The following is a 25,547-nucleotide window of genomic DNA, read 5'->3' as shown; positions in this document are numbered from 1 at the left end:
ATCACAAGGAACAGATCATCCCAAATGCACCAATAAACAAACCATTTCACATGTACATCATTGTGTTAGTGTCGAGAACCAATTAGCTTCTCAGAAAACAACATGAAAAAATTGTTGTCGAAATCATCAAAATATCTGAAAATGTACTGCTTTTGTACACCCTATAAAGGAGACACATTCTATGAAACACGATGGCTGACTCCTATTCAGGGGATAGGCCTATACTTTCTTGAGTTTTGAATAATAATAATAATAATAATAATAATAATAAGAATTCTACTGTATTGAATGTACTTCATGTAAGGCCAAGGGTAGTAAGTTTGAGACAACAGTATATTAATTGCAAACTTTAAGCTCTGTCCACACCATCAAACGTTATGTGACAAAAAAATGTATGTGCCCATATATGGACATATATTTGGGTATATCACTACCATATTTGGGTATATCACTACCATATTTGGGTATATCACTACCATATTTGGGTATATCACTACCATATTTGGGCATATCACTACCATATTTGGGCATATCACTACCATATTTGGGCAGAGCTTTACAGTTTGAAAACACTTGTTAAATATCCTATACATTCTCTCAACAAATAATTTATAAAATACACTTTCCTAAAATCTTTTTCCTTCTAAAATATTATTAGTAGAGAAATAATCATTATGTACATATATATCTATATACATTATTTACATGTCATTTAAATGCATACATCACCATTCTATAAAACCCGTGGAATGTTGTAACTACAGCATTAAGATCCGCACTAACATGTGGTGTCTTAATTTGGACGGAATATAACTTAATTTAATTTGCATATTATTTAAAATAAATTTTCTTTTAATTAACTTTCTACATTTAACAGTTATTTAAATAATAAATCAGACTTTGTAATTAAAATTTAGTAAATTATCAATTAATGTAAAATATGATCATATATAATTATTCATTTAATCAGGGAAGATTAAGATTATATGATTTTTCCATATAATTTTACTCTTCCCCTAAATTTATGTTTTATATTATCTAAAATGTCAAACTGATGGTATTACTACATTTCTATATTGGTGGTAAATATATACTAGCGCCCTCTTCAGTTTTGTCTGTGTGTTCTGCTTCAGGTTCGTCTGCTTGTTTGTTGGTAGTTGTTAGTAATTGCTTGTTGTTGCCCTTAGCAGTGACACTCGGAAAACCGTTCATATTTTCATCTAATAACATTGGTTTTACCTAAAAAACAAGTTTAAACAAAAGAAATTAATTTAAATAGAAATGTATAGAAATAAGAAAATAAACAGAAAAAGAGCAATATATTCACCATAAATAGCCTGGGGTGGGTTGGGGGAGGATATGATTTGACTGCTCAAATCGCTACTTTTAGTATGAATATTTTTGCTATATATATATATATTTACTGTAGCATGAATAGGCAGGCTATTTTTAGTATGAACATATTCACTATTAAGCTCTGTCTACACTATCAAAGTTTATGTGACAAAAAAATATGATGTGCCCATATATGGACATAATGATGTCATTTCACTACCATATTTGGACATATCACTACCATATTTGGGCATATCACTACCATATTTGGGCACATCACACTAGTTTGATAGTGTAGACAGAGCTTTAGATGTAATACTTTACCTTATTCACTGGTTTGTCTGGTGCCTCTGCAATGGTTCCATTAACCATGGTTTTTTCCCTAATCTTGGCGGCGCTGTGCTTAGCACTATGCTTAGCACTGTGCTTAGCACTATGCTTAGCACTGTGTTTAGCGGTGTGCTTTTCGGTGGTGTTTTTATGCTTTGATTTTATGTCAACCTCAGTTTTTGCTTTAGCTGAAAATGAAATAAAAACAAATTTAATAGTAAACACAATAAAAAAGCTAAATATTTAAAGTAAAAGTACTCAAAAATATTAAGAGATTCATCTAGTATAGATCTTCAATAAAATCATAAATTATCAAAATCACATTAAAAACATCATAATCGCATTGACATTTTTTTCCATAGAAAAAAAATGACTTCTCGCAGAAAGATGGACGTTTTTGTTCCTATCCTTTGTATTGTTTATTTATCTTTGTAATAAATAAATATTATAGGGTATACAGAATATACCACAAGATAACTTACGTAGTGATATTAGATTGGAGCCTGAATTTGCTTTTGAGATGGGTTGAGACGTTGGTTTTGCGGCTTTGCGGTGTATCCGTCCTTCTTGTATCCACTCGTGCCTCATGGCTTCGTCTGGCGTCATTCGATTGTCTGGATCCCACCTGCAAAAATCATTTTATTTAAAATGATTTTATGTCTCCCATGGATTAGACATGCCCCAAGACTATGTTATTGTTTATTATTATGTTAGTCCACCAGTCGACCTTTCGTTTTCTGACAACTGTGGTTTGCAGAATGTCATACAAAAGAATTTGGGATCTTAAGATAGTTGTGAGGAATTTGTTGGGTGTTAAGGAACCAACATCCCATCTGAAGGATGATAGTACCAAGGGGCACAAGCACTGGTCTCAAAATCATGCATTGCATTTTAAAGCTCTGTCTACACTATCAAACTATACAAAAGTGTACCAAATATGGTAGTAATATGCCCAAACATGGCAGCGAAATGACATCATTATGTCCACATTTTTTTGTCACATAAGTTTAATAGTGTAGACAGAGCTTTAACCATTGCTCATGTTATGAATACTTTTTCTATAATATACATACTTATATTATTAATAATTAATAAATTATTAATACATCTTTAGGTGGTTTTATGGGAGTTTTTGGGTGTTTGAACAGAGTTGACAGTGTATTAAAATTGTTTCTTACTCTAGGCATCTTTGTATAAAATCTAAGAAGTTTGCATCCGTCGTCTTGATTGCATAACTAAGGTCTTTAGAGTTTGGCCGTCGTTTCTTCCCTTTACTGTTTGTTAAGCATCTTGGATTTCCCTTGGAATCTAAAAAAAGAAGTTAAAAAATAAAATTTCATTACTATTGAAAAAAATAAAACAGTGCAAAAACAAACATTGTAACCTTATGTAACCTTTGACTGAAAGAAAGAAATTAACGACAAGGCAACAAAACAAAGTATATGGTACATATAACACATTGGATAATGGCTATTTGTAACTACATTTTAATTTAGGAGGTTCTCACATATTATTCATTTGACATTTCAACCCAGGGTTCCACTTTAACATGTCAAATTATTATAAATAATTGTTACAAAATAAATTTACGAAACATTGATTCAGGTGAATGCCCTGAGGTACGTGGCTTGTCAACACGTGTTGTAATGTTAAACAACATTGCGGTTAATTAAATCACCAATACCATCACGCCTTTAGGTATAAACGGAAGTTAATAATTACATAGAATAAGACAAGGTACAAACGATAGGAGGAGATTGGTGAAATACTACACCACAGAAAACACACTCATAGCGGGATGTGTCAATCTTAATGTAAATTTACGGTATGACATTTAATTATATTAAAACCTTACCAAAGAATAGTCTTTTTCTATGTGCTTCGGCTGTTAGGTGATTTGGTGGCAGGCCAAGTATCTGTAAAAATTAAACAATAATTAAAATGTAAAACCTGTGATTCAGAATTAAATAATTTTTTCCAGTCATTGGGGTGTTAAAGATGTATTGGATGCCAGCCAATGGATTTTTGGTTGAATTTAAACATTTAGTTTGTCATTTTATAAGTGAAAACATTATTATTTTTTTTTTCTACGGAAGTTCACCATAGTCTAGGCTATCAAAAAAGGCAGCATTGCAATTTTGGATGCAGAGCGTAGCACAGACATGCAAACTACAGGTTGATTTTCTAACGTGGATCAGTTGAAAACCAACCAATCAAACGGCAAGGATACATTCAGGTATGTATCCCATCATGCTTTTAACTAGGTTGCGAGTACTCAATCATTTAAATCAATTGGATGTCAGACATTTGCCTCAATGTTTGCCAAGCCTATTCTTTTATTCCTATTGTTGAAATCTTTACTGTAATTCTTTTCATTATAAAGGTATCAATGACTACAATGAGGGATAATCACACTCTTATTGCAAAATCAAACACAGTAGTGTAGAAATAATGCTAAAGGCACAGCTTCCAAAAAGGCATAATATTGATTGTTTTTTAAAAATAATTATATAATTATAAATTCGCTTGCATGTTTCCGTCAAAAGGCTTTGTCTGATGTCACTAATATCTAAATGTTTCTTGTTGTTTGTTGATTTTTTGTGGTACATTATATTATATTTTATGTCTTTCAACACTGGTAATGGTGACGTATGGTCATTGTAGGGTGATGATGAAATAAAATAAAGAAATACATTTTATCTTTAATAATTTCTTTTTGAGAAAAAAAAAAATTTACTGGAAGTCAATGTGTTTTTGTTTGAATTCAACAGTATATTTTGTCTTTTTATTTAGTGAAAACATTATAATTGTTTTTCTACGGAAGTAATACTGTAACTTTATTAAAACTGTGAAAGTCTTTTTTCATTAATCCTCATTTTTCACGCTTTTGGGAGACTTTATATATCTTTAAATAATAATGCTAAAGGTAAAAACACTAGGTATAAATACTGAAAAGAGAGTCAACAAAAACGTACCTCCATGATGCAGGCTAGCTGCTCAACCTCATTTTCGCCAGGAAAGAGCGGGTAACCCGTATAGAGTTCAGAGAGAATACAGCCTAGACTCCACATATCAATAGGTAAGCCGTAAGTTAAACCCAGTATCACCTCAGGAGATCGATAAAATCTTGACTGGATGTATGTGTAAACTGTAACAGAATTAGATTTTTTATAAATCAAAATTATGAATTTATTTCTTTGATTTGTTGATATAAATCATGATAAATTGGAATGCTATTGGGGTTTGAAATCATGGGATAGGGTTGGGGTACATTTCCCTGCCAATGGAAACATTATTATATTTACAAATGATCACTACCTATTTGGTTCAATTCACCTTATAATGCATAAAGCTCTGTCTACACTATCAAACTAGTTTGACAAAAAAAGTGTGATGTGCCTAAATATGGTATTGATATGACATCATGTCCATATATGGGCACATTACATTTTGTCAATGTCATAAAGTTTGAAAGTGTAGAAAATAATAAAATAATGTGTTCAAACCTCTCTGATGCTCATAACAACTTGATCCAAAGTCAATGACCTTAATTGAACTCTGACCCTTCTGTCGTAACAGTATGTTTTCTGGCTTCAGATCGCAATGAATGATATGTTCGCGTTGCAGCATTTTGAGACATTGTAGTAATGCTGTTGCGAATCGCCGGATCAATGCCACACTAAATCCTTGGAAATTGTTCTTTTTAATTAATTCATACAGATTCATTCTGTAAAAAGAAAAGCAATTAATTAATTAATTTAATTAGATGCTAAATTATAAAATATACAGTCAAATCTCCCAATACCTGACTCTCTGAAAACCAGAAACTCTCCCAATACCGGACTCTCTGAAAATCAAAAACTCTCCCAATACCGGACTCTCTGAAAACCAGAAACTCTCCCAATACCGGACGCTCTGAAAACCAGAAACTCTCCCAATACCAGTACAACAGTTCCAAAATCATTTTTACCATTACACATTTGTAAAACCAGACATATTTAGCCAGCCCAAAAATATCCGGTATTTGGCCGAGTTGACTATATATATATATTGTATATTTTGTAGTTAATTCATTTTAAATGGTGTATGAGAGTTTTAATGTTAAATTTATTGTTTACTTCAGTCATGTCATTGTGGTTTTTTAAAGCTGTGAATTAAAAAAAAAATCATAACCTTAATTATTTCATAACCTTAATTAATTTCATAACCTGAATTAATTTCATTATTTTTACTCAATGTTCATTGTTATTATATCATCTGGCTAAGTGCCGCACTTTACAGAAATGGAATTTATTACATAGTTCCTAACATATAGGAATATTTAAATGAAAAACAACCATATTCTATTACAAATCATTAACTGAACATTTATGATACATTATTCCAAATACAGTTTACCCGATCATAACAACGTTTGTACTTGAAAAATCAAAGAACTAAAAATCTATTTTAATTTACAAATCGTATTAATTGTGATAGATTAGATTATGTGAAGAGGAATGACAATGCTTTCCATTGGTGTAAAAAAATCTGACTTAAAAAAATCAATTCACATCAAACCAGACAAAATTATCTCTGATGTAACATTTATTGGAGAGCATCATGTTTCCTTGGTAACAGCACTAAAAATGTCACATGATATTTCCTACCAGGAAATATCAATGATAAACCCATCAACGCAACAACATGTGTAAAATGATTTAATTATATCATAAAAACATCGGAATAGAATTCAATTCACTTAATCCATCAAATAACGTATGTAAATGATTTAATTACATTAAAAAGTCGAATAGAATTTGATTCACTTTCAAACAGCGTATGTAAATGACTTAATTACGTTAAAAAGCCGAAATAGAATTTGATTCACTTTCAAATAACGTATGTAAATGATTTAATTACATTAAAAGTCGAAGTGATTCAATGTATGTATAGCCATAATTGAAAATGTGTAATTCCTATCAACTTGTTTTTTTTTTGCCATCGTAAACTTTGATTTGGTATTTGGAGCAGGTGCAACCAGCAAAGATCAGCTGTCAAAAAATGAAATAATGGCAACAACATGACAATCACGTCGGCTGATTCCTATTGCGTAATCAAATAATTATAGTTGTAATAATAACCTAGTATGCGCAATGGTGGGAATAGTGACATGTTTGAAGGTTTGCATCGAAAATTAGATAATTCATGTGGCTATAAGAGTATCCATATCAATACCTATTCTTGCACCTGTGTGACACCTGTGTGCCCACTAAATATTCTCAGAATTACAGTTACCATCACAGGGGCAGATGCAAGAGGAGGCCCAGCGGCCCGAGTTGAATATATATCAAACCATATTTAATTATTATTTATTTTTTTGAATAAAAATAAAATAAATACTATTTTACTCACCCTAAGAGTTCAAAGGTTATACACAGGTGGTTCCTAAAGTAGAAGTATTCAGACATGTGGATGACATTATGTGAACTGTCTTTATCTTTCCTCCTCAGCGCATCAAGAATTTTTACTTCAATTAATGCTTGGTGGTGAAACCTGTTGAAATTAATATAAATATCATAAGTTAATTAATCTATTGTCTCCTGGCTTGTATATTAAGCTCTGTCTACACTATCAAACCTTATGTGACAAAAAAATGCCCATATATGGACATGATGATGTCATATCACTATAAATTTGGGCATATCACTACCATATTTGGGCACATCATGCTTTTTTTGTCAAACTAGTTTGATAGTGTAGACAGAGCTTTATATATATATATATATAAATAAGTATGCTTTGATTATTACATTGAAATGAGTAAACAAGTTTAAATATTGCTTGACAGGCTGCGTGGGAAAAGTGTTATTAGTTACTGTTATATGTTGTAAGCAAGTTTGTTTAATACGTTATTAGAAATCAATAAGTAATTATTATTTGAAATTAGGCCAGGTAATTTGAGTTTTGTTTGATTACGGTTTCAAATTTGTGTTGGATATTAATTAGGATTTGAGGTTTCTTAGAGGTTTCTTTCTTTCTTCATCTTTGCCTGTGTCATAAGAGGTAACTGACCCAGATCAGATTAGTCCTATAGTGTATTTTTAAATTTATCGGAAACTCAATTTTGATAGAGAATAGGTAGGTGAAGACGAAGATAATTATTGTGTGTTTGTTTGTTTTTATTAGTGTTTCCCTGCACACACACAAAACATTGAAAAAACAAAGTTACACTAGTTTAAAAAAACAAACAAAAGGGTGGGGGGTGGGGTGACAGAAGAGGCCAAAATAAGTTTGGACACAAACTTTAAGTTATGGTCACCAGATTAAAATAAAAATAAGTAAATAAATAAAATATTGAAGGTTAAATTAAGAAAAAATTATACAAACCTTTTCTTATTGCGTATAATCTTAATTGCTAATATTTGACCAGTCTTGTGGTCTAAAGCTTTCACAACTTGACCGAATGACCCTTTACCGATCACCTCCAAAACTTCATATCTATACACAAGATGGTCATGTAGAACCTAAACAGAAATATAATTTATAATATATAATGTACAGACACATAAAAAGTTTATTTACCATATTAATTCAAATAAATGGCCCACTCTGAATAAACACCTCCTCTGAATAAACGCCTCCTTGGAATAAACGCCCCCTTCGAATAAACGCCCCCATAGAACATCCTTTGGAATACACGCCCCCCTCAAATAAACCCTCCCCCTGGGCCGTTTATTTTTCCCGCAATTAAACGCCTCGCCACATGCATAGACACAATTTTTATTTGTACTAGAATTCAATGACTTCCATGATCTACAATTTAACAAGAATTTTGATAAAATTTTTACTGTATTTTATCACTTCTCAATATTAATTGTGTTTATTTTGTTTCATATCTCACGGGGAATTTATTATTATTTACATGTTACCATAGTACACCAAAAAATAATCACTTCTTCATGCACTCATGATACAAAATAAGTAAAAAAGAATCATAATCAAGAAATGTTTCAACTTCTACTAGTTGGCCAGAAAATATTTTAAAATTATTTTTAGCTAAGACAATATTAAAGAGCACCAGATACATGTTTTGTATTACTGTAAATAGATATTAAAAGATATAAATAAAATCAAATTGAATAAATAATAATAAATGAAAGTCTATAAATAGTAAAATAACGTATCAGCAGATGTCTTGTGATAAGTAGAAGAAATTCTATAATCTGAGCATTGGAACCAAGGCCTTCGGATTATGTTAACTTTATTATACTATTGCTATCTAATATAATAATTATCTCTCTGTATCTCTGTTTCATAGAATATTGATATTTATCACTATGTTATTTTTCCTATACGTTTGGATCCCTTGTTGCTAGGGGATTGGAGAATTTGAAACACAGACTTTGGTTGCTTAATTTATCTTGCTGTTTCAATATTTGATAAATTAGTGAGCTGTTGTTTCGAATTGGTAGACGATGGACAAACTAAATTGCGTCTGATATGAACAGTATACTGTCTGATAAGAACACTATATATTGCAGGGGTTCTGAACAGACAGTACCCAGTCCAAATGCGGCCCACGATTGCATTCCATATGACTGTCAAAGAGCTACTGCTAACTAATAATAAAATAAATAAAAGTGATGTACGGTTTAAAGATATATTGTCTCCCTAAACATTTTTTGTTTCAAATTTTTTGTTTTATATGCCACTTTAATGTCACGTAATAGTTATTCACTTCGGAAAAAAAATTACCTGACAAAAATGTAATTTAGAGCAAAAAATACTTAAATTGTCTGTCAGAAAATGGTTTTTGGATAAGATTAACCGTTTTGTTGTTGTCTCTTTATAAGTTAAATCATTATTTTTTTGGTTTTTTTTTTACAGAAGTGAATAACTTTATTCAAAATGGCCTGTTTTTAAAGTCTATTTTTATTAATCTTTATTTTCATGTTTTTGGGGGACAATACATCTTTATGGAAACAATTTTCTGCAGTAAATTTATAGTTTACTGCAGTTGTTAAGGTAATACATCAAAAGGTCATGGTAGGATGTTGACAAAGATGAAAAGGAAATATTTAATGTTTTTCCTGTTTCTGTTCTTTATTATCTCTCAATAGCATTGTCTGATTTTTTTTTGCAGGTGGCTTTAAAAAAATTTGTATATTTTTTTTCATCCATTACCATCTGCATGTATTGACAATCAAATTAAACATAACAAAATCTCCCCAGGAATGGTTCATTTCGTTTATAAAATGTTTGTCTGCTATTGATAAATCTTAACAAAACATTGAAGTACATTAATGATGATGATATCTAATATCACTTTTATTTACTGACTTCAATAACCATTATCCCACCCACCGCTGACACTCAGGGCCATAGCACCCGCCCCTCACCCAAGATATGAGCACTGCAATTTCCATTATATTTGATAATAAAATATATCTGTATCTGTACGGTTGTTAAGGTTTCAACCTGACCAATTTTTCACAGGCCTTTGACAACCCACTTGCTTGAACAGAGATTGTTCCCTTTTCATGGAAAAAAACGGACCACTTTATTTCTTGTGAAAGTGGATACGAGATAAATGTAATGTAGCGGGACAGTGATTTCAAGAACTAGGAGCCTGTTTGGACTTTACAATTTACACATGTATTGTAATGGTCGCATGTGGTGTAAATTTTTAGATAAACCAGCTGTTTAAAAAACCCAACTAATGAGGTTTTTCTATTTTTTTTTTCAATTTTCTTTTTCTTTTAAACACCTTAAAAGGCAAGTTCATTAACCACAAGAACAATTTGACTTTATATGAAATGTTACCTTATTTTGTCATTTGTACATTTTTGTAGTCAGAAAAGTTCATCTGGTTAGTCCCAAGAGTAATTTAGGTAACACATGCCATTACAGAGTTGAAAGTCCGAACACAGCCTATGAACAAACAGGCCTACCTTAACATAGGAACCGTTTTCATCATCGTAACCATTGTTGTTGGAGGCTCCTTGTATACCCTCTATCTTCTTAGCTTCTAATCCCAAGAACCATATCTCATTGTACTCCTGCATTTCGGATTGCTCAAATGCTGTCAGTTTTTGTCTGTACATTGATAAACACTCTGTCATGGAAAAAAAAACAGATCATGTTTTTGGTTTATCCAGGTAAGCTAGGCATGAAATAAACAACTTAAATACAAATTGTATAAGATGAACACCAATGTGCCAATATTATTTGCAAGATTACAAAGGGGAAATATACTAATTTTAAACATACAAATATAAGAAGATACAAAAAAAGGGTGGTGAACCAGATAAAAGTAGCACAAATTGGAAAGGAGGTTTACAAAATTCATTTTTTTTTAAATTTTATACACATCCAACAGCGAGCACAAACTCCCAATTACAGGATGGATAAACTATTTTATAATTTATCGCGCTTATAAACTAAGTCTCATTTGAGGCTTAGGGAGTGGAGGAAAAATCTTGGCACAGAATTTAACCCCGGACCTTGGGAAGCATGTTAACCAACAAGCTACAGCACCACTACCATGTATAAATTGGTTCATTTTTGCTGCTGAGGTTTCTTGTAGCTTTAGCTATTATGGAATAAAGTCAAATAAACGACAAAGTAATAATGTAAAGTTATATCATAAGTTGGTGTATTAGGTTACAAAGAAAGCAAGAATTAAAATGATGAGTCGGTGTTTGTTAAAAAATGGATGAAGATCGATATGAGAGATTTCTGATAAAGATGAGCAAACAGATAATCTTACCGTTTGGAGACAAAGGGAAGCCACTTGAATGATCTGCTTTAGCCTTCTCTTGTTTAATATCTTTCTTAAAATCACTGAAAAAAAGTTTATTTATTTATTTTAACTACAAAATATTTAAAAAAAAAGTTATACTTCAATACAATTTGTCTTTATTCATCTCATACTACTTTGTAGGGTACTTTTTAAATTAATTAGTTTCTAAGTTAATTAAATAAAGACATATTCATCTACGATCCCATATTTAACCCACTCTCTCATTAAAAAGAAATACACTAATTAAGATGACATAGTAATGACACTGATGAGTTATTACATTTGATCTATATTTAGCAAATACCGAAATCATTAACAATAAAATATTTCTTTTTATTAACTATTTTTTATTTGTATACTTGGAACACTAAATAACAAAAGCTCTGTTCCCTAGATAACTGAAAAGTGTTATTAATTTTGTATCATTGTACTGCTTTTGAATGATGCACAATTTATGTTTAACCTGGCCACAGGCAGAATTTTACAAAAGGTGGTTCCCCAGGTAACAGACCTGCTAAATTGAAATTGATTATTATAGTAAACAGAGCAAAACCTAGAAATGTTTCCCAAATTATTACTTATTTTGATTATTATATATTGGTATTTACTGTTATTGTGGTTGCTCTAGATTGAGATCACAATAAAATAATGACCTCAAGTGATAGCAATGATGATTAAAACTAAAAACACGTTTAATGTTAAAAAACTAATTAAAAGCATGGTGTGAGTGAGTGGCCGAGAGGTTAAGACAGTGGAACCGTAATTACGTAGCCATAACATTGGCAAGGGTTTGAGGTTCACTCGGTCCATGGTTCTGGTGGTAGAACAAGTCTTCTCGTATAAGGACTATAAACCGTAGGTCTAGTGTACACATCTCTGTAGCTCATGTGAACTTTAAAGAACCTAGTACATCTTACAAGACGAGTAGGGGTTATCCCGGTGTACTAGTACACACATACACAGCCACTGATCATAGCTGGGCCCTCTTGGAGGCCAGTCTTTGACTGAAAAGGTTACCCAGTATAAATAAATAACAAAATTAAAATACTTACAAACTTGTATGATGCTTTGTTACTCTCTGAGGTTCGTTGATTTGTTTCTGACTCGTGACAATGTTTCCGTGGACGTTAGACAGGTGCGGCAGACTGTCAATATTGCTGTTTTTCTGTGAAAGAGTGAGTTGTGGAAACGTTGTGTTCGTTGAAGCCACCGGCAAGTTTTTAGCGTGATGTTTCTGAAATAAAGAAGAAGACAAGTGATTATTTGATTCAATTAGTTGTAGATATTCTATATCTATATATAAAGCTCTGTCTACACTATCAACCAATTGACAAAAACGTGTGATGTGCCCAATTATGGTAGTGATATGCCCAAATATGGTAGTGACATGACATCATGTCTATATATAGGCACATCACAATTTGTTGTCACATAAAGTTTGATAGTGTAGACAAGGCTTTAGACTTAGAGAGAGAATTTGTTTAGAAAGGTTTTAAAGAAGGTGGGACTAATAGGATCAATATGGAATACGTAATAAAAATGTTTTAAACTACTGAAGTGGAGTGAGGGCGGAGAGAGGTCCAATACCTGCTCTAGGGCAGATCTTTCTTCTAATATGTCATTTTTGACATAATTTAAAATCTCTATTGTTGTATATTTGAATTTGAATTTTTAATTTCTTTATTTGGTAATCAAGGTTAAAAGACAATACAATAATACATACAAAATAGAAAAAACAATTGCACAGAAAAACAGGCCTTGATTACAAGGAATGCCAAGAAAAGTTAAAACCTTATTTCCACTTGGGTCCTAAAAACAAGGAACTGATAAAGAACATACTAATTATATCTCAAGAATCCTTTAAAAAATTGGTATAGAATATAAAATTACAATTTAATTTTAAAATTACAATTGTATAAATTATTATTCTTATATATTTACATTATTATGATGATATAGAATAGGACAATACACATAATATTATTGTATAGTATTTTCACCATAGTACTAATGATAAATGTTGAAAAAGCGTATTATTAGAAATGTTTGTGTTGAGATGGACTGTCAAAATGGACTTTATTAACAACTAATTTACACAAACCAACAGTGGTGTTGGTAGTCTCTGAGTGCTAGCTTACCTGGATAAACCAATAATAGCCCTTTCTCCTTGAACACTTTAATAAAACTAATTATTGGATATCAAATTATTGGATATCAAATTATTGGACTGAATATTAGCTACATTGTTTGATTTGTTTGTTATTGTGTTGATGATTAACAAACATGTCCCAAACAAGATTAATGTGTTTTTTATGATTAATTTGTCTTCTGAAGGACTCTGCTTATTTTTTTTTTCATTTACAAGGACTACAAGATTTATAATTATCATCAGTTCATCCAATTTACTGCTCTTTGCCAAATGTTATATAAACAATTGAAACTATTAATAGCAAATGTATTGCAAATTATTTTTTATGATGATGTAGTAAAGGTTGGTTCCCACTAGCAACACAATGCAAGGACGTGATTTGACCAATCACAAGCGATAGATTATTCGAACAGTGGCTTCTCATTGGTCAACTCGCTTGCGTTGCGCGTAAGCCCTTGTGTTGCGTTGCTAGTGGGGACAAATCTTAAGAGACAAGAACGATAATGAAAGCATGACAATATGTAATTTTAAGTAAATTCATACACTATGGATTTTAAAATGTCAGAATGGTATTATGATGGCAGGGCTGCATACGCTGAGGGTCTGTGGGTTTGAGGCAACTTTCTTATTTTCACCGATTTTATTATCATTTTTCACACTATAAAGTATACTACCAATACCATTAAATAATGACATGAACAAAAATAAACATGTATGGTAGTACTGTATATTGAATAATTTAATGAATCTTTTTATAAATTGTAATCTAACTTATGATGTAATTGTAAATGTTTTGTTTTGTATTACTGTAATTTCTGTCAAGGAAGACAATTTTTTGTACATATTTATATATGGAACAAATAAATTTGATTTGATATTAATTAGCTAGTTATACCTCAGTTGTTGGTAGTTTAGTTGTGGTCATCATACTTGTTATCTGTAGCGGTTGTGTTTTTGTAGCACCAAACTTGACCGTCTCTCCCGGCAATGTCCTATTAACACAGTCCTTCTGATTCTGAAAGTCAAAAAAATAACATAACATTAATTAAGAATGTGATACAGTATCTAGGCTGTTGCTTAACAGCCTCTGAATCATGGGTTAAAATCTGCACCTGGTTTCATTACATCTCAGTAAACTCACGGGCGATACCACTGTCTTGGAGGGGAGTTCAGGAAAAATGTTTACTTTTCGGGTTATGTTCTCCACTTGAGGGGATAAGGCCTATGTCGGTTTATCCAGGTAAGCTAGACACGTAATAGACTTTTATTACACTAAAATTACATACAAGATTTGAACTTTTGACCGTACAGTAGTTTATGTGCAAGAAATGACATACTTCTCAAAAACTAAGTATAAGGATATTTAAACTTCATAATACAGCAGCTGCTATTGACAATAATGAGTACCATATTGTTTATTACAGTAGTTCACACAGGTAAACTACCAAACTTGTCTACCTGGAAGATTTAATTCAGGCTACATATAGTTTTATTTTATGCCGGTGATCTCACTTCACTTCAACAGTGATGGGTATATAATTATAACAATGATTTAAGAACTGGATAAGAAAGGGTGAGACACTCAATAAAATACCAGTCGTGTCTTCTCAGTCATTTGTGCAGTTTGAAAGAAAACAGAGGTTTATAGTATGATAAGGAAAAAGCTTGTGAACTTTATTTGACATTTTTACAATTGACAACATTATATAGTTAAAGGCGTATTCTAATCAATTTATTAAGAAAGAGTAAGACACTCAATAAAATACAGATTTAAAAGCAAGTGTAAAATTCCGTCTTTATGCAGTTTGAAAAGACAACAGAGCATTATAGTATGATAAGAGAACAATTTTGTGAACTTTATTTGACATTTTTACAATTGACAACATTATATAGTTAAAGGCGTATTCTAATCAATTAGCCGGTTTAGGCTTCAACAACATCCAGACCTCCTTTACGGTGTTTTCTTACGGAACGGAAACTAACAGGATTACGCGTCTTCCTTTCAGAGAGGGATAACGAAGAAAGAACAGTGACACAACAAAAGCAACGATCAATATCATGTGATCAATGCAGGTAGGGGAACAGCTTCTTCTCCCTGATCAATGATCCACTTTCAAGGTAACAGAAACAAAGCTAAGATGTCATTGAATCAAAAGTTACAATATCGATGGAGGATTAAGTTATGGGGAAGCTTCTGTTTTTGTACCAGGTTAATGTGTAACCAAAACAATAGAAGCATTGTGATGATGTTGTCGTATATTTATCGATATGACCTTTTTTTTTACTGGTAAACTCTTTTGATACGCAAGAAACTAATTATACTGCTTGTACAGTAGTTTCATTGGCCAATTTAAGAAACAATGTACGGTAAAGCTCTGTCTACACTATCAAACTTTATGTGACAAAAAAATGTAATGTGTCCATATGGACATGATGATGTCATATCACTACCATATTTCGGCATATCACTACCATATTTCGACACATCACGCTTTTTTTGTCAAACTAGTTTGATAGTGTAGACTGAGCTTAATAGATAAAGTTTATGAATAAATTATTATATTGACCAATGAGGACGAGGCAATACAAGAGATAATTTGACCACCAGTCATTATTATATTACAACCAACTAATAAAGCTTTTGACTTTGATGACATATTCAGCATGGTGAATTGTGAACTGCTGTTACATGTTGCGACATTCAATGCATTTTGCCGAAACAATAGCAGGCGTTTCATGCGTAACAAATCAATACTTATTATTCTCTCAAACTTTTTTGTTTAAGGTTAAAACTTTTGGAAGGAAATTGAATTTGATTGAGAAGGGATTAACATTCACGGGATTTACAATCATTTTATTTTATATTTGAATATTGAAGAGATTTACCACATTGAAGGGATTAACAACACTAAATGATTACAACATTAGATTAGATTTACAAAATTGGCAGGATTTAACAACATTGAAGGGATTTACAACATGAAGGGATTTAGACATTAAGGGATTAACACCATGTTTTAAAGGGTTTTCAAGTACTTATCATATTTTATCTATAACATTAATATAAGAGATTTACAAAATTGGCAGGATTTAACAACATAGAAGGGATTTATAACATTAATATGAAGGGATTATAACATTGAAGAGATTTATAAAAATCTAAGAGATTTACAAAATTGGCAGGATTTAACAACATTGAATGGATTATACACCATGTTTTAAGGGATTTACATGTACTATATCATATTTTATCTATAATATTAATAATATTCTTAAGTTCTATACTTTAAAGACAAAAAATAAATATCAAATTGAAAATATAAAATAAAAATAACAGAACAAAATAAAATATTTATTAAAAAGAATTAGAAATTATGAAATAAAAATAACTGATCAAAATAAAATATTTAATACAAAAATTTACTGAATGTACCATTGCAATAATAGTAAGAACAACGCAAGAAAATACTATCATGCAAGGTGTAAGTAATATTTTTATTGCTTTCCAAGAACAGTACAATTGATAAAACAGCATAAAATATGAATGAAAATAAATACATAGAATAATACAAACTTTAAACTTAAAAAATTAAACATGGAAAGCAGGGGATAACCCTTGAAGCCCAAAGGCTTGTTTCCAAAGGGGTGATTTTATTTTATTATGGCAACAACGGGGTTTATGGATGGCTAACCTTAACCTCTCTATGTACCCCACAAGGGGTACGTGACGTTAGTGTACTCATCGCCATAGGGATAAGAAAACAACTCTCTCCTAATAGTAATAACTTTATATCAATTGTAAAGAAAAAGTACTCAGAAATATAATTAAGACAATAATAATTTCAAAACTGTCTCCTAAATAGTAATAACAAAAATTACTCAGAAATCTAAATATAACACAATCAATAATTTTAATGTTTCATTAAGTTTCAGTTTATTTATTTATTTTGTCAATTAATTAATTAATTAAATTTTACTTGGATATTTGTTTATTAAAATATAATTAAATGCAAATCATGAAATACAATTTATGCATTTTCTGATTATGCCACAAAGAGCTTTCATGTTTCTGTAACCTTTCATTTCACCATGCAACTGTTGAGTCGCAAAGTCATTCACCGGGAATCAGAAAGATGTCTAATTTTCAACTCAACTTAAATTTTCAATCAAGGCTATTATATAAAAATGATGGCACTTTTGTACTGTTGTATTTTGTACATACAGTCGGCTAAAGCTGCTGTCTACACTATCAAACTTTATGTGACATATATTACACTAGTTTGATAGTGAAGACATAACTGTACAGAAGGTGTTGATAGACTTTGTATAGAGGCCACTGATTTAAACCATCTTGAAAATTAGCAATCACTGACCAAAATGCAATGTTAATATTAATATCCACATGAATTTTGAATATCTATAGCTGTAGTATAAATAAAATATCCTCATCCACAACATGTGCACAGCACACCATAAATGGTCGTCTTCAATTATTTTAACCATAAATCTAGCATCAAAATGATAGGGTTACTCTAGGGGGTTATGTGGGCTACATAGGACACAAAGGTGGGGGTCGAGAGGTGGTTCCAACACAGCAGGAGAGCTAATTCCAAGGCCACTTAAACACTCACCTATTTGCCGTTTTCAACTTTGCCTTACTTTTTAATAGTCTTGTCTGTACAAAAATTTGGTGGAGAGGAAACTAAAGAATGTAAGGTCTATATACCACAAGTTTTACCTCCTGGGTGAATATATTATTTATTGTAAAAACAAATACACCACACAAAATTCAAAAGGCAATGCTAGTCATTGAATTCAGCTGATCATTAAAATTGACAATTTCACCATGTGGCAACTCTAATTATTCAGTTATTCAAATAATAAAAAGAAATAAAAACTAAATTTATCTATAAATAAATAACATCAATATCTAAATATTTAATATAATCAGGGGAAGAGTGAATTTTATTTCCTGATAATCTGCACAGAAGACATATTTTCATTGTTTATAAATTATAAATTATATATTCACAAATCCTTTTCTCTTTCTATTTTATCATGAGCTGACGAGTCAGTGACTTAATTCTTCACAGCTTGGGACCATCAGTGACAAATTAAATAAAAATTAATTTTATTATTTTTTATTTATTTATTTTATTTTTTTATACATATATTTTTTTTTAATTTCATACGTATCCAACAGCGAGCACAAACTCGCCAATTAAAGGATGGATAAACTATTTTATAAATTATCATGCTTATAAACTAAGTCTTATTTGAGGCTTAGGGAGTGGAGTTGAAAAAGTAGTGAGTTACAATATAACCCTTGCACTAGGTCAGGATTGAACCCCGGACCTTGAGAGTGGAAGCCAAGCTACAGCTCCACTATTATTTTGTCAACATTAAATGTATGAGTCTCAAGTATTAAAGTAGAAGATATACAGAAATTATTATAATCTTTCTAAAATCAGCTTGTTCTATTTAAGACTTACTGTATACAACCCTGTTACTTAAAGTACTATAACACGCTAAGTCATCTCAGCCTTTCATACTTAGCCTTCGGTTATTCCATTGTGTGTTTGAGTCAACAGCGTCACAACACTTTTCAAGTGTTTGAAAAAATGTGCTAGAATTGATCAAGTGTTTCGTCTCATTGTCCGTCACTATTTACATTCGCACTTCAGAAATCAATTTGACTGCTACTGAAAAATTCTCAACGGGTTCGGCGTTACTCCAGTTTCAGAACGTTAATTTACTTTCTTATTTAACTTTTCATTTACTGAACAACGCTCTACTGTTCAATATCAATTTGTTACTTTTTATTCTTTGCTTTTTAAATGGATTGAACAAATGATTGAACAATTGATTTTTATGTTAGCTATACTGTGAATGACACCAAATTCAAACTGTTACTTAAAATTGAGAATCATTTGAAATGTCTTTTGTACGGCATCTGGCTCAATGATAGGACACCAACCCGCCATAGTATAAGTTGATAGAGTACTCAATGATTCTGTTTTCGTTATTACTTTGACTACCCTAATGCTAGGACACTACCCTGTCATGGTATTATTTGATAGAGTACTGACTGACTCTGTTTTCTGTATTTACTTTGACTGGCAGTTTACTAAGATGATTAACATACTAAGAATGTAAAGCAATCGCACAATAGAGGCTTTAATGATCACCTTTTGTTATAAGACAATAGAAGTATTTTATTTATTGTTAACACTATTCCTTTTTTTGTCTTTAATACAGACCAAAACCACATTACAAAACAAATTTCTCTAGCTTTCCACACTTTCTCTTTCCAACACCAAGGACTTTTAGACATTTTCGACAGAATATAAAGAACACATAAAGGACACTATTTGTATAGTACAGTAGTACACAAACAAATTTAGAAAGAATAAGAATTTTTAATTTAAACAAGGTAAAATTCATTAAATTAATTTAAATCACTGTATTTTGATATTTAAAATAATAATTCAATTCAATTTATTTTATATCAGAAAAAATGTCATCCATATCAACAAATGTACAGTACAAACAGAAAAAGAAAATTCGCAAACTGTATAAGCTCGATATATAGGATACTTCTCCATTTACAATACATAATAATAGCAATAATAGTAGGCCTGGGTTTAATTCAAAAGCTGTCGTCAAGCCAAAAGTCAAATGTACAAGATTCAGAATATGATAAATGCATCTAATCATGAAACTCAAATTATGATTTCTTTTTTAATTTTAAAAACTTTCAGATATATTTTTCAACTTCTCTTCATCTAATACCTCGTCTACTCTATGCTATGTGGCTATGTGTAACTACATTTGTCGTTTGTACCATTCAACTATTAATGTATCGAATCTTTCTCGTGTTTGCGTATCAAACAATATGCGACCTAACGACACTAAGTACTGTTGATCTAACGCAAATACAAAATCTTGACCCGGCACAGATCGCGCCAATAAAATATTTGTTGCGTGCACAGATAATACAAAGTATATTGTCGAATAAATACGGTAAATCAAACACTATATCATTACAGATCTATCTCATTTCAGAAGTGTCAGTTTCAATTAAATATAATTATATGCGAAGAATTGTATGATTATGAGTTGTATAACTAGTATAAAATACTATTGTTAACAATGTCAAGAAAGAATTAAGTAAGGCAATACAAATATTTTGCTAACATGTACAGTTGATACACTGCTGTAAATGAAACATTGTACCAGATATGTAGGGTGGATAATTCAGTGTACTAAAATTTACATGACATTCTATACATGTGTATTTTAAAGTACTGTGATATGTGGTCCAATGGATTGCTCATTTTTTTGAACAAGAGGTTCTATTCCAGCCAGACATTTAAATTCTTCCAAACAGCATTGAAACTTCCATGCCTAGTTATTATGTTTGGTATAAACATAATCTTATGTTCAAAATAAACAACAATTTGTGATATAAATTGGCCTACATTCAAGATTTCTAGTTCATAACAAACTGCATCAGAAATTCATGAAATAGTGAGAGTGCTTATAGTACGATGCTATAAAGGAATGAATATAACACACCCAGGGTTCACAATTGGAAACAGGCCAATGCCAAAAAGTAATGTTAGAATACAACTAAAAAATCTTCAGAATTCCTACTTTGTAAAAAGATTATAGTTAACAGTGTATATTTCAATCCACAGCTCACAATTGGAAACATGCCAATACCATATTAATGTTAAAATACTAACTAAAAATCTTTGGAATCCATATTTTAAATACAGTAAAAAGATGAATATTAATAATACCAGATGTCTAATTATTAGGCATGATTTGAATGAACCCAAGACCCCGGAATTTGAAAGCCATCATCTCAACCACTAAACAGTTGAAATACAGTAGATGATGATTGATGAGTGTCAGAATCTTCAATCAACTTCAGTATGACAACCATGACCGCGAGGCAATAATCACATCCATCAAAATCACACATTTTATTTGTACAGGTACAGTACACAGTAGTCTACAAGCAGGTTATACAGGTGTTTCTTACTCTTACTCACAGGCATACAATAAAAATGATGGTATAAAGTGATAGTACATAGTAAAGCTACACTATCAAACTTTATGTGACAAAATGTGATGTGCCCATATATGGACATGATGATGTCATATTAATACCATATTTGGGCATATCACACTTTTTTTGTAAAACTAGTTTGATAGTGTAGACAGAGCTTTAGTTACTGAATGTTTAGATATTATTATATGATGGATTATTTATAATATTATTTTTCTAAAAAAATGTATGGTGATCGAGTATCTAGTCATGATATTGTTTTACTGACTTAAGGAACGTGTTTCTCCTTTTTGATTACACAATAATCCCAACAACATGGAGGGTTCAGTTTGTAAAATAAAGTAATTGAATTATTTAAAAGAACAAAACATGTTGCATTCATTATTGGGCCAAATAACTATAAATTTAGTTATTAGGAAAAGGACACTCAAAATATTTCAATTTGAAAATAAAAGGCTGCAAAATCATAAGATTTGTGTGAAAACATTTTAGGATGCAGTTCTCAGAACAACTGAGAACTGTAGGTTAATCCAATTTTTAGGTCCCCCAATGCTTCTAAAGCTCTGTCTACACCATCAAACTAGTTTGACAAAAAAAGTGATGTGCCCAAATATATGGTAGTGATATGCTTGAATATGGTAGTGATATGACATCATCATGTCCATATTTGGGCACATCACATTTTGTTGTCACATAAAGTTTGATAGTGTAGACAGAGCTTTAGACAACAACTGGCATGTTACAACTAAGCTACCACAACCAGCACATTGTTCTGATAATATTGTTCAAAATAAGAAGACTACTTATTATAATAAATAGGTGATTAGCTTTTGTATTCTTTAGGAAAACTCAGCAGTTACTATCAATAGAATTTAGTAATTAACAGGGAGAGAGTGGTAAGCAACACTGACATTGAATTCATCAACTATTGTATATTCTCTAAATATGAATCTATAATAATTACTGTATTGTACTAAAGTTCATCATTTTCCCTTCATTCTTTAAAGATGTATTGTCCCCTGAAAAAATAATTTTTAAAATTGTTGTTGTCGAATATGCCATTTTAATGTCACATAATAGTTATCCACTTTGAACAAAAATTGAATCGAAAAAAAAAAATTACCTGAAAAAATAGTCAAATTGGCTGCCAGTGCCAGCCAATGGGTTTTTGGTTGAATTGTACCATTTATTTTGTCATTTTATATGAGAAAACATTATTTTTTTAGTTTTTTTTTACAGAAGGGATTAACTTTATTAAAACTACAAAATAACCTATTCAAAGTCTGATTTAATTATTCTTCATTTTTCATGTTTTTTTTAAACTAAAAAACATTGAAAAAAATAAATTTTATTTCATAATCAATTCGATATAAATTTCATAATAGATTTTTAACAAATATTTAAAATGTTTATTTCTGATTTACTGAATACAAATACAGGTAAATAAACAAGAGTTAATACATCAACATTTTATCTAAATTTAATCTATAATTATATTTTTATTTAGTGAAATTATATTACTGTATATTGTTTGTAACTACTGTGGAGTAGCTTTGCGTCAGGGCGTTGAGTAATTGGTCAGATGTTTGCCCTACTCTGACGTAATATTTGTACTTAATATTATTAGTATTGTACAAATTATGTCAGAGATAAAAATCTGACCTATTAAAATTATATTCTTATAGAATTATTTTATTACTCAATTATATCACCTTACAATTCAATGTTGTTAAATTGATGGTTCCGGATTTCTTTACAAAAAAAACCCCTACAATTATTTGAACAAGCATCATATAAACCACTACCTTAAAGGTGATAAACAAAGTAAACAAAAATAGTGGATAAACACATTGTCATATTTGCTAGAAATTGATATTAAAGACATTTTCATAATGATTGTTTTCAGCGCTTTTTTATTTAGTGTTTTTGAAGAATGAAAGAAAATTATAATTCTTTCAGAATTTGTTGTTACTTGTATGGTATCAGCTTACAATTCATACATATATCTCAGTAAATTTACAGTTCCGGTGACGGGTTTATTTCAGAAAAATCCCAACAATATTTGAACAGGTATGATTCATTGATATTAACCACTACTAATACGGATGTGTCATACTAATGCTATTACAATTCTATATTCATAACTTTTTTGGAAATCTATTGTTACCTAAAGCTTACAACAGTATTCTGTACAAATTCCTACTATCTAGTACAGTAGTACAGTAGTACTCTGTATATCATTAAATTTGTTGGTTAGTGTCCCTAAAGTGTCCCTTCCTGTTCTACTGTATTCGTCAACCGTCTGTAGGCACGACCTAGATGGTACGCAAGCGGAACGGGCGTACCATCTAGTATTATTAAAAGAAACTTATTACAGTTTATACTTTGTATGAAAAAAAAAATCTATTTTGATTATAAACTTGGAAAATAAACTAGATGTATACAAATGTTTACATTCTATTTAAATAAATAAGTGTTTTTGTTGTTGTTTTTTTTAACCATATTTAATGAGGATGATCCATCCAGCTATTGCTGATCATTAGGGACCCTCAGAGGTTCACAAGACAAACATATACACAAGATGCTCTACATAAAGATAAACAAAGTCTTATTACAAGTCTTTGTTGGCCATAAGACATACTGTACCATATATGATTTAGCTTAAACATGAAGGAATCTGCCACAGTTGAAGAATGTAAAAGAAATAGAGCTCAGCTTTAGCTGGCTAAAACAAACCAACCCATGTGCAACTACAGCATTTGCACAGTATACATGCTTCAGCTACCACAGAGACATGTTTTAAAAATTAACTGATGATGAAACCAGGGATGAAAACATAGAAAGTTATTCTCACAACTAAAAAAAATATAGATAAACTAGACTCCTACCATTCTAGCAATAAATGGCGCTGTGATCTCTCGTTTCCTTGTCACCAAGCTGCCCTTCTCCTGGGCTGGGGGCAACGACAGCGGCATGTCTGAAACTGGGTTAGTCCTCTGCATCGGTTGCACATATACTTTCAACTTTCTACTCATGATTGGCTACTAACAACACCAGACATTGATTTTTAATGTACTTATTCAAGTCTGGTAATGGTAGTAATAAAATATCTCCATTTGTGTGAAACATAAAACTAAAGAAAAGCGAGGTGTATATATAGAATCTCCGATAATTATCAGCTATGTTCAATTTCCTTAATCACTCAGCTATAATATAATCAATGTAATAAAATGCCAATGTCCAGTTGTCTTAGCTATAACATTTCTAAAAATATATAACAATGTTCTTTTCTATTCTTCTCAGTTGCTAGTGATGATGCTATTGCTCTTTAATAACTTTGCCTGTGTTGAGGATTAGTTACCCTGCCATTCAAATGTCTCACACACAACAGCCAATAACAATGCTTTGTCAGTGACTCACCTATTGTACAATGCACTCACCCACCACAAATTGACCAATCAGTAGACAGCCTTCAAACATCTTTAATCTTTTTATTTAGATCAAAACTTTTAGTCTAGAGGGAGCCCTAGAAAATGGAGATCTTAGATCCAGTATCAAAATAGTTATTACAATGTTCAGTACATATATTTGGGGCACTACACATTAATTAGGGTACTGTATTATATTATTTAGGATACTGCAGTACATTTTTTAGGGTACTGCAGTACATTATTTGCAGTACATTATGTATGATACTGGAGTACATTATTTAGGATACTGCAGTACATTATTTAGGGTACTGCAGTACATTATTTAGGGTACATAGTGCATAACGGCAATACCTATCATTTATGAATCCCAAAAAGGTGTGTGGATTGTAAACATATTTAATTCAATTTTTAAAAAAGGCTTACAATTTAGATGCCTCTCAA

General features: G+C 31.0%; 1 protein-coding gene across 1 annotated transcript; it reads right to left on the bottom strand.

Moving 5' to 3' along the window:
• Window positions 1-946: 946 nt before the first annotated feature.
• On the bottom strand, window positions 947-25,115 carry LOC144840385 (dual specificity tyrosine-phosphorylation-regulated kinase 4-like). The gene is made up of 14 exons (XM_078696190.1): window positions 24,564-25,115; window positions 14,494-14,613; window positions 12,502-12,683; window positions 11,417-11,490; window positions 10,599-10,762; window positions 8,035-8,171; window positions 7,060-7,200; window positions 5,172-5,392; window positions 4,641-4,813; window positions 3,521-3,581; window positions 2,844-2,973; window positions 2,148-2,290; window positions 1,660-1,853; window positions 947-1,239 (listed from the first exon to the last, which is right to left on the bottom strand). The coding sequence occupies exons 1-14, from the start codon at window positions 24,708-24,710 to the stop codon at window positions 1,072-1,074; spliced, it is 2,055 nt and encodes a 684-aa protein (XP_078552316.1). The 5' UTR covers window positions 24,711-25,115; the 3' UTR covers window positions 947-1,071.
• Window positions 25,116-25,547: the final 432 nt, after the last annotated feature.

The sequence above is a fragment of the Antedon bifida genome, chromosome 4 (genome assembly GCF_963402885.1).
Source record: "Antedon bifida chromosome 4, ecAntBifi1.1, whole genome shotgun sequence".
NCBI lineage: Eukaryota > Metazoa > Echinodermata > Crinoidea > Comatulida > Antedonidae > Antedon > Antedon bifida.
The sequence above is the reverse complement of the archived record's forward strand: the minus strand, read 5'-3'. Positions and strand labels throughout refer to the sequence as shown.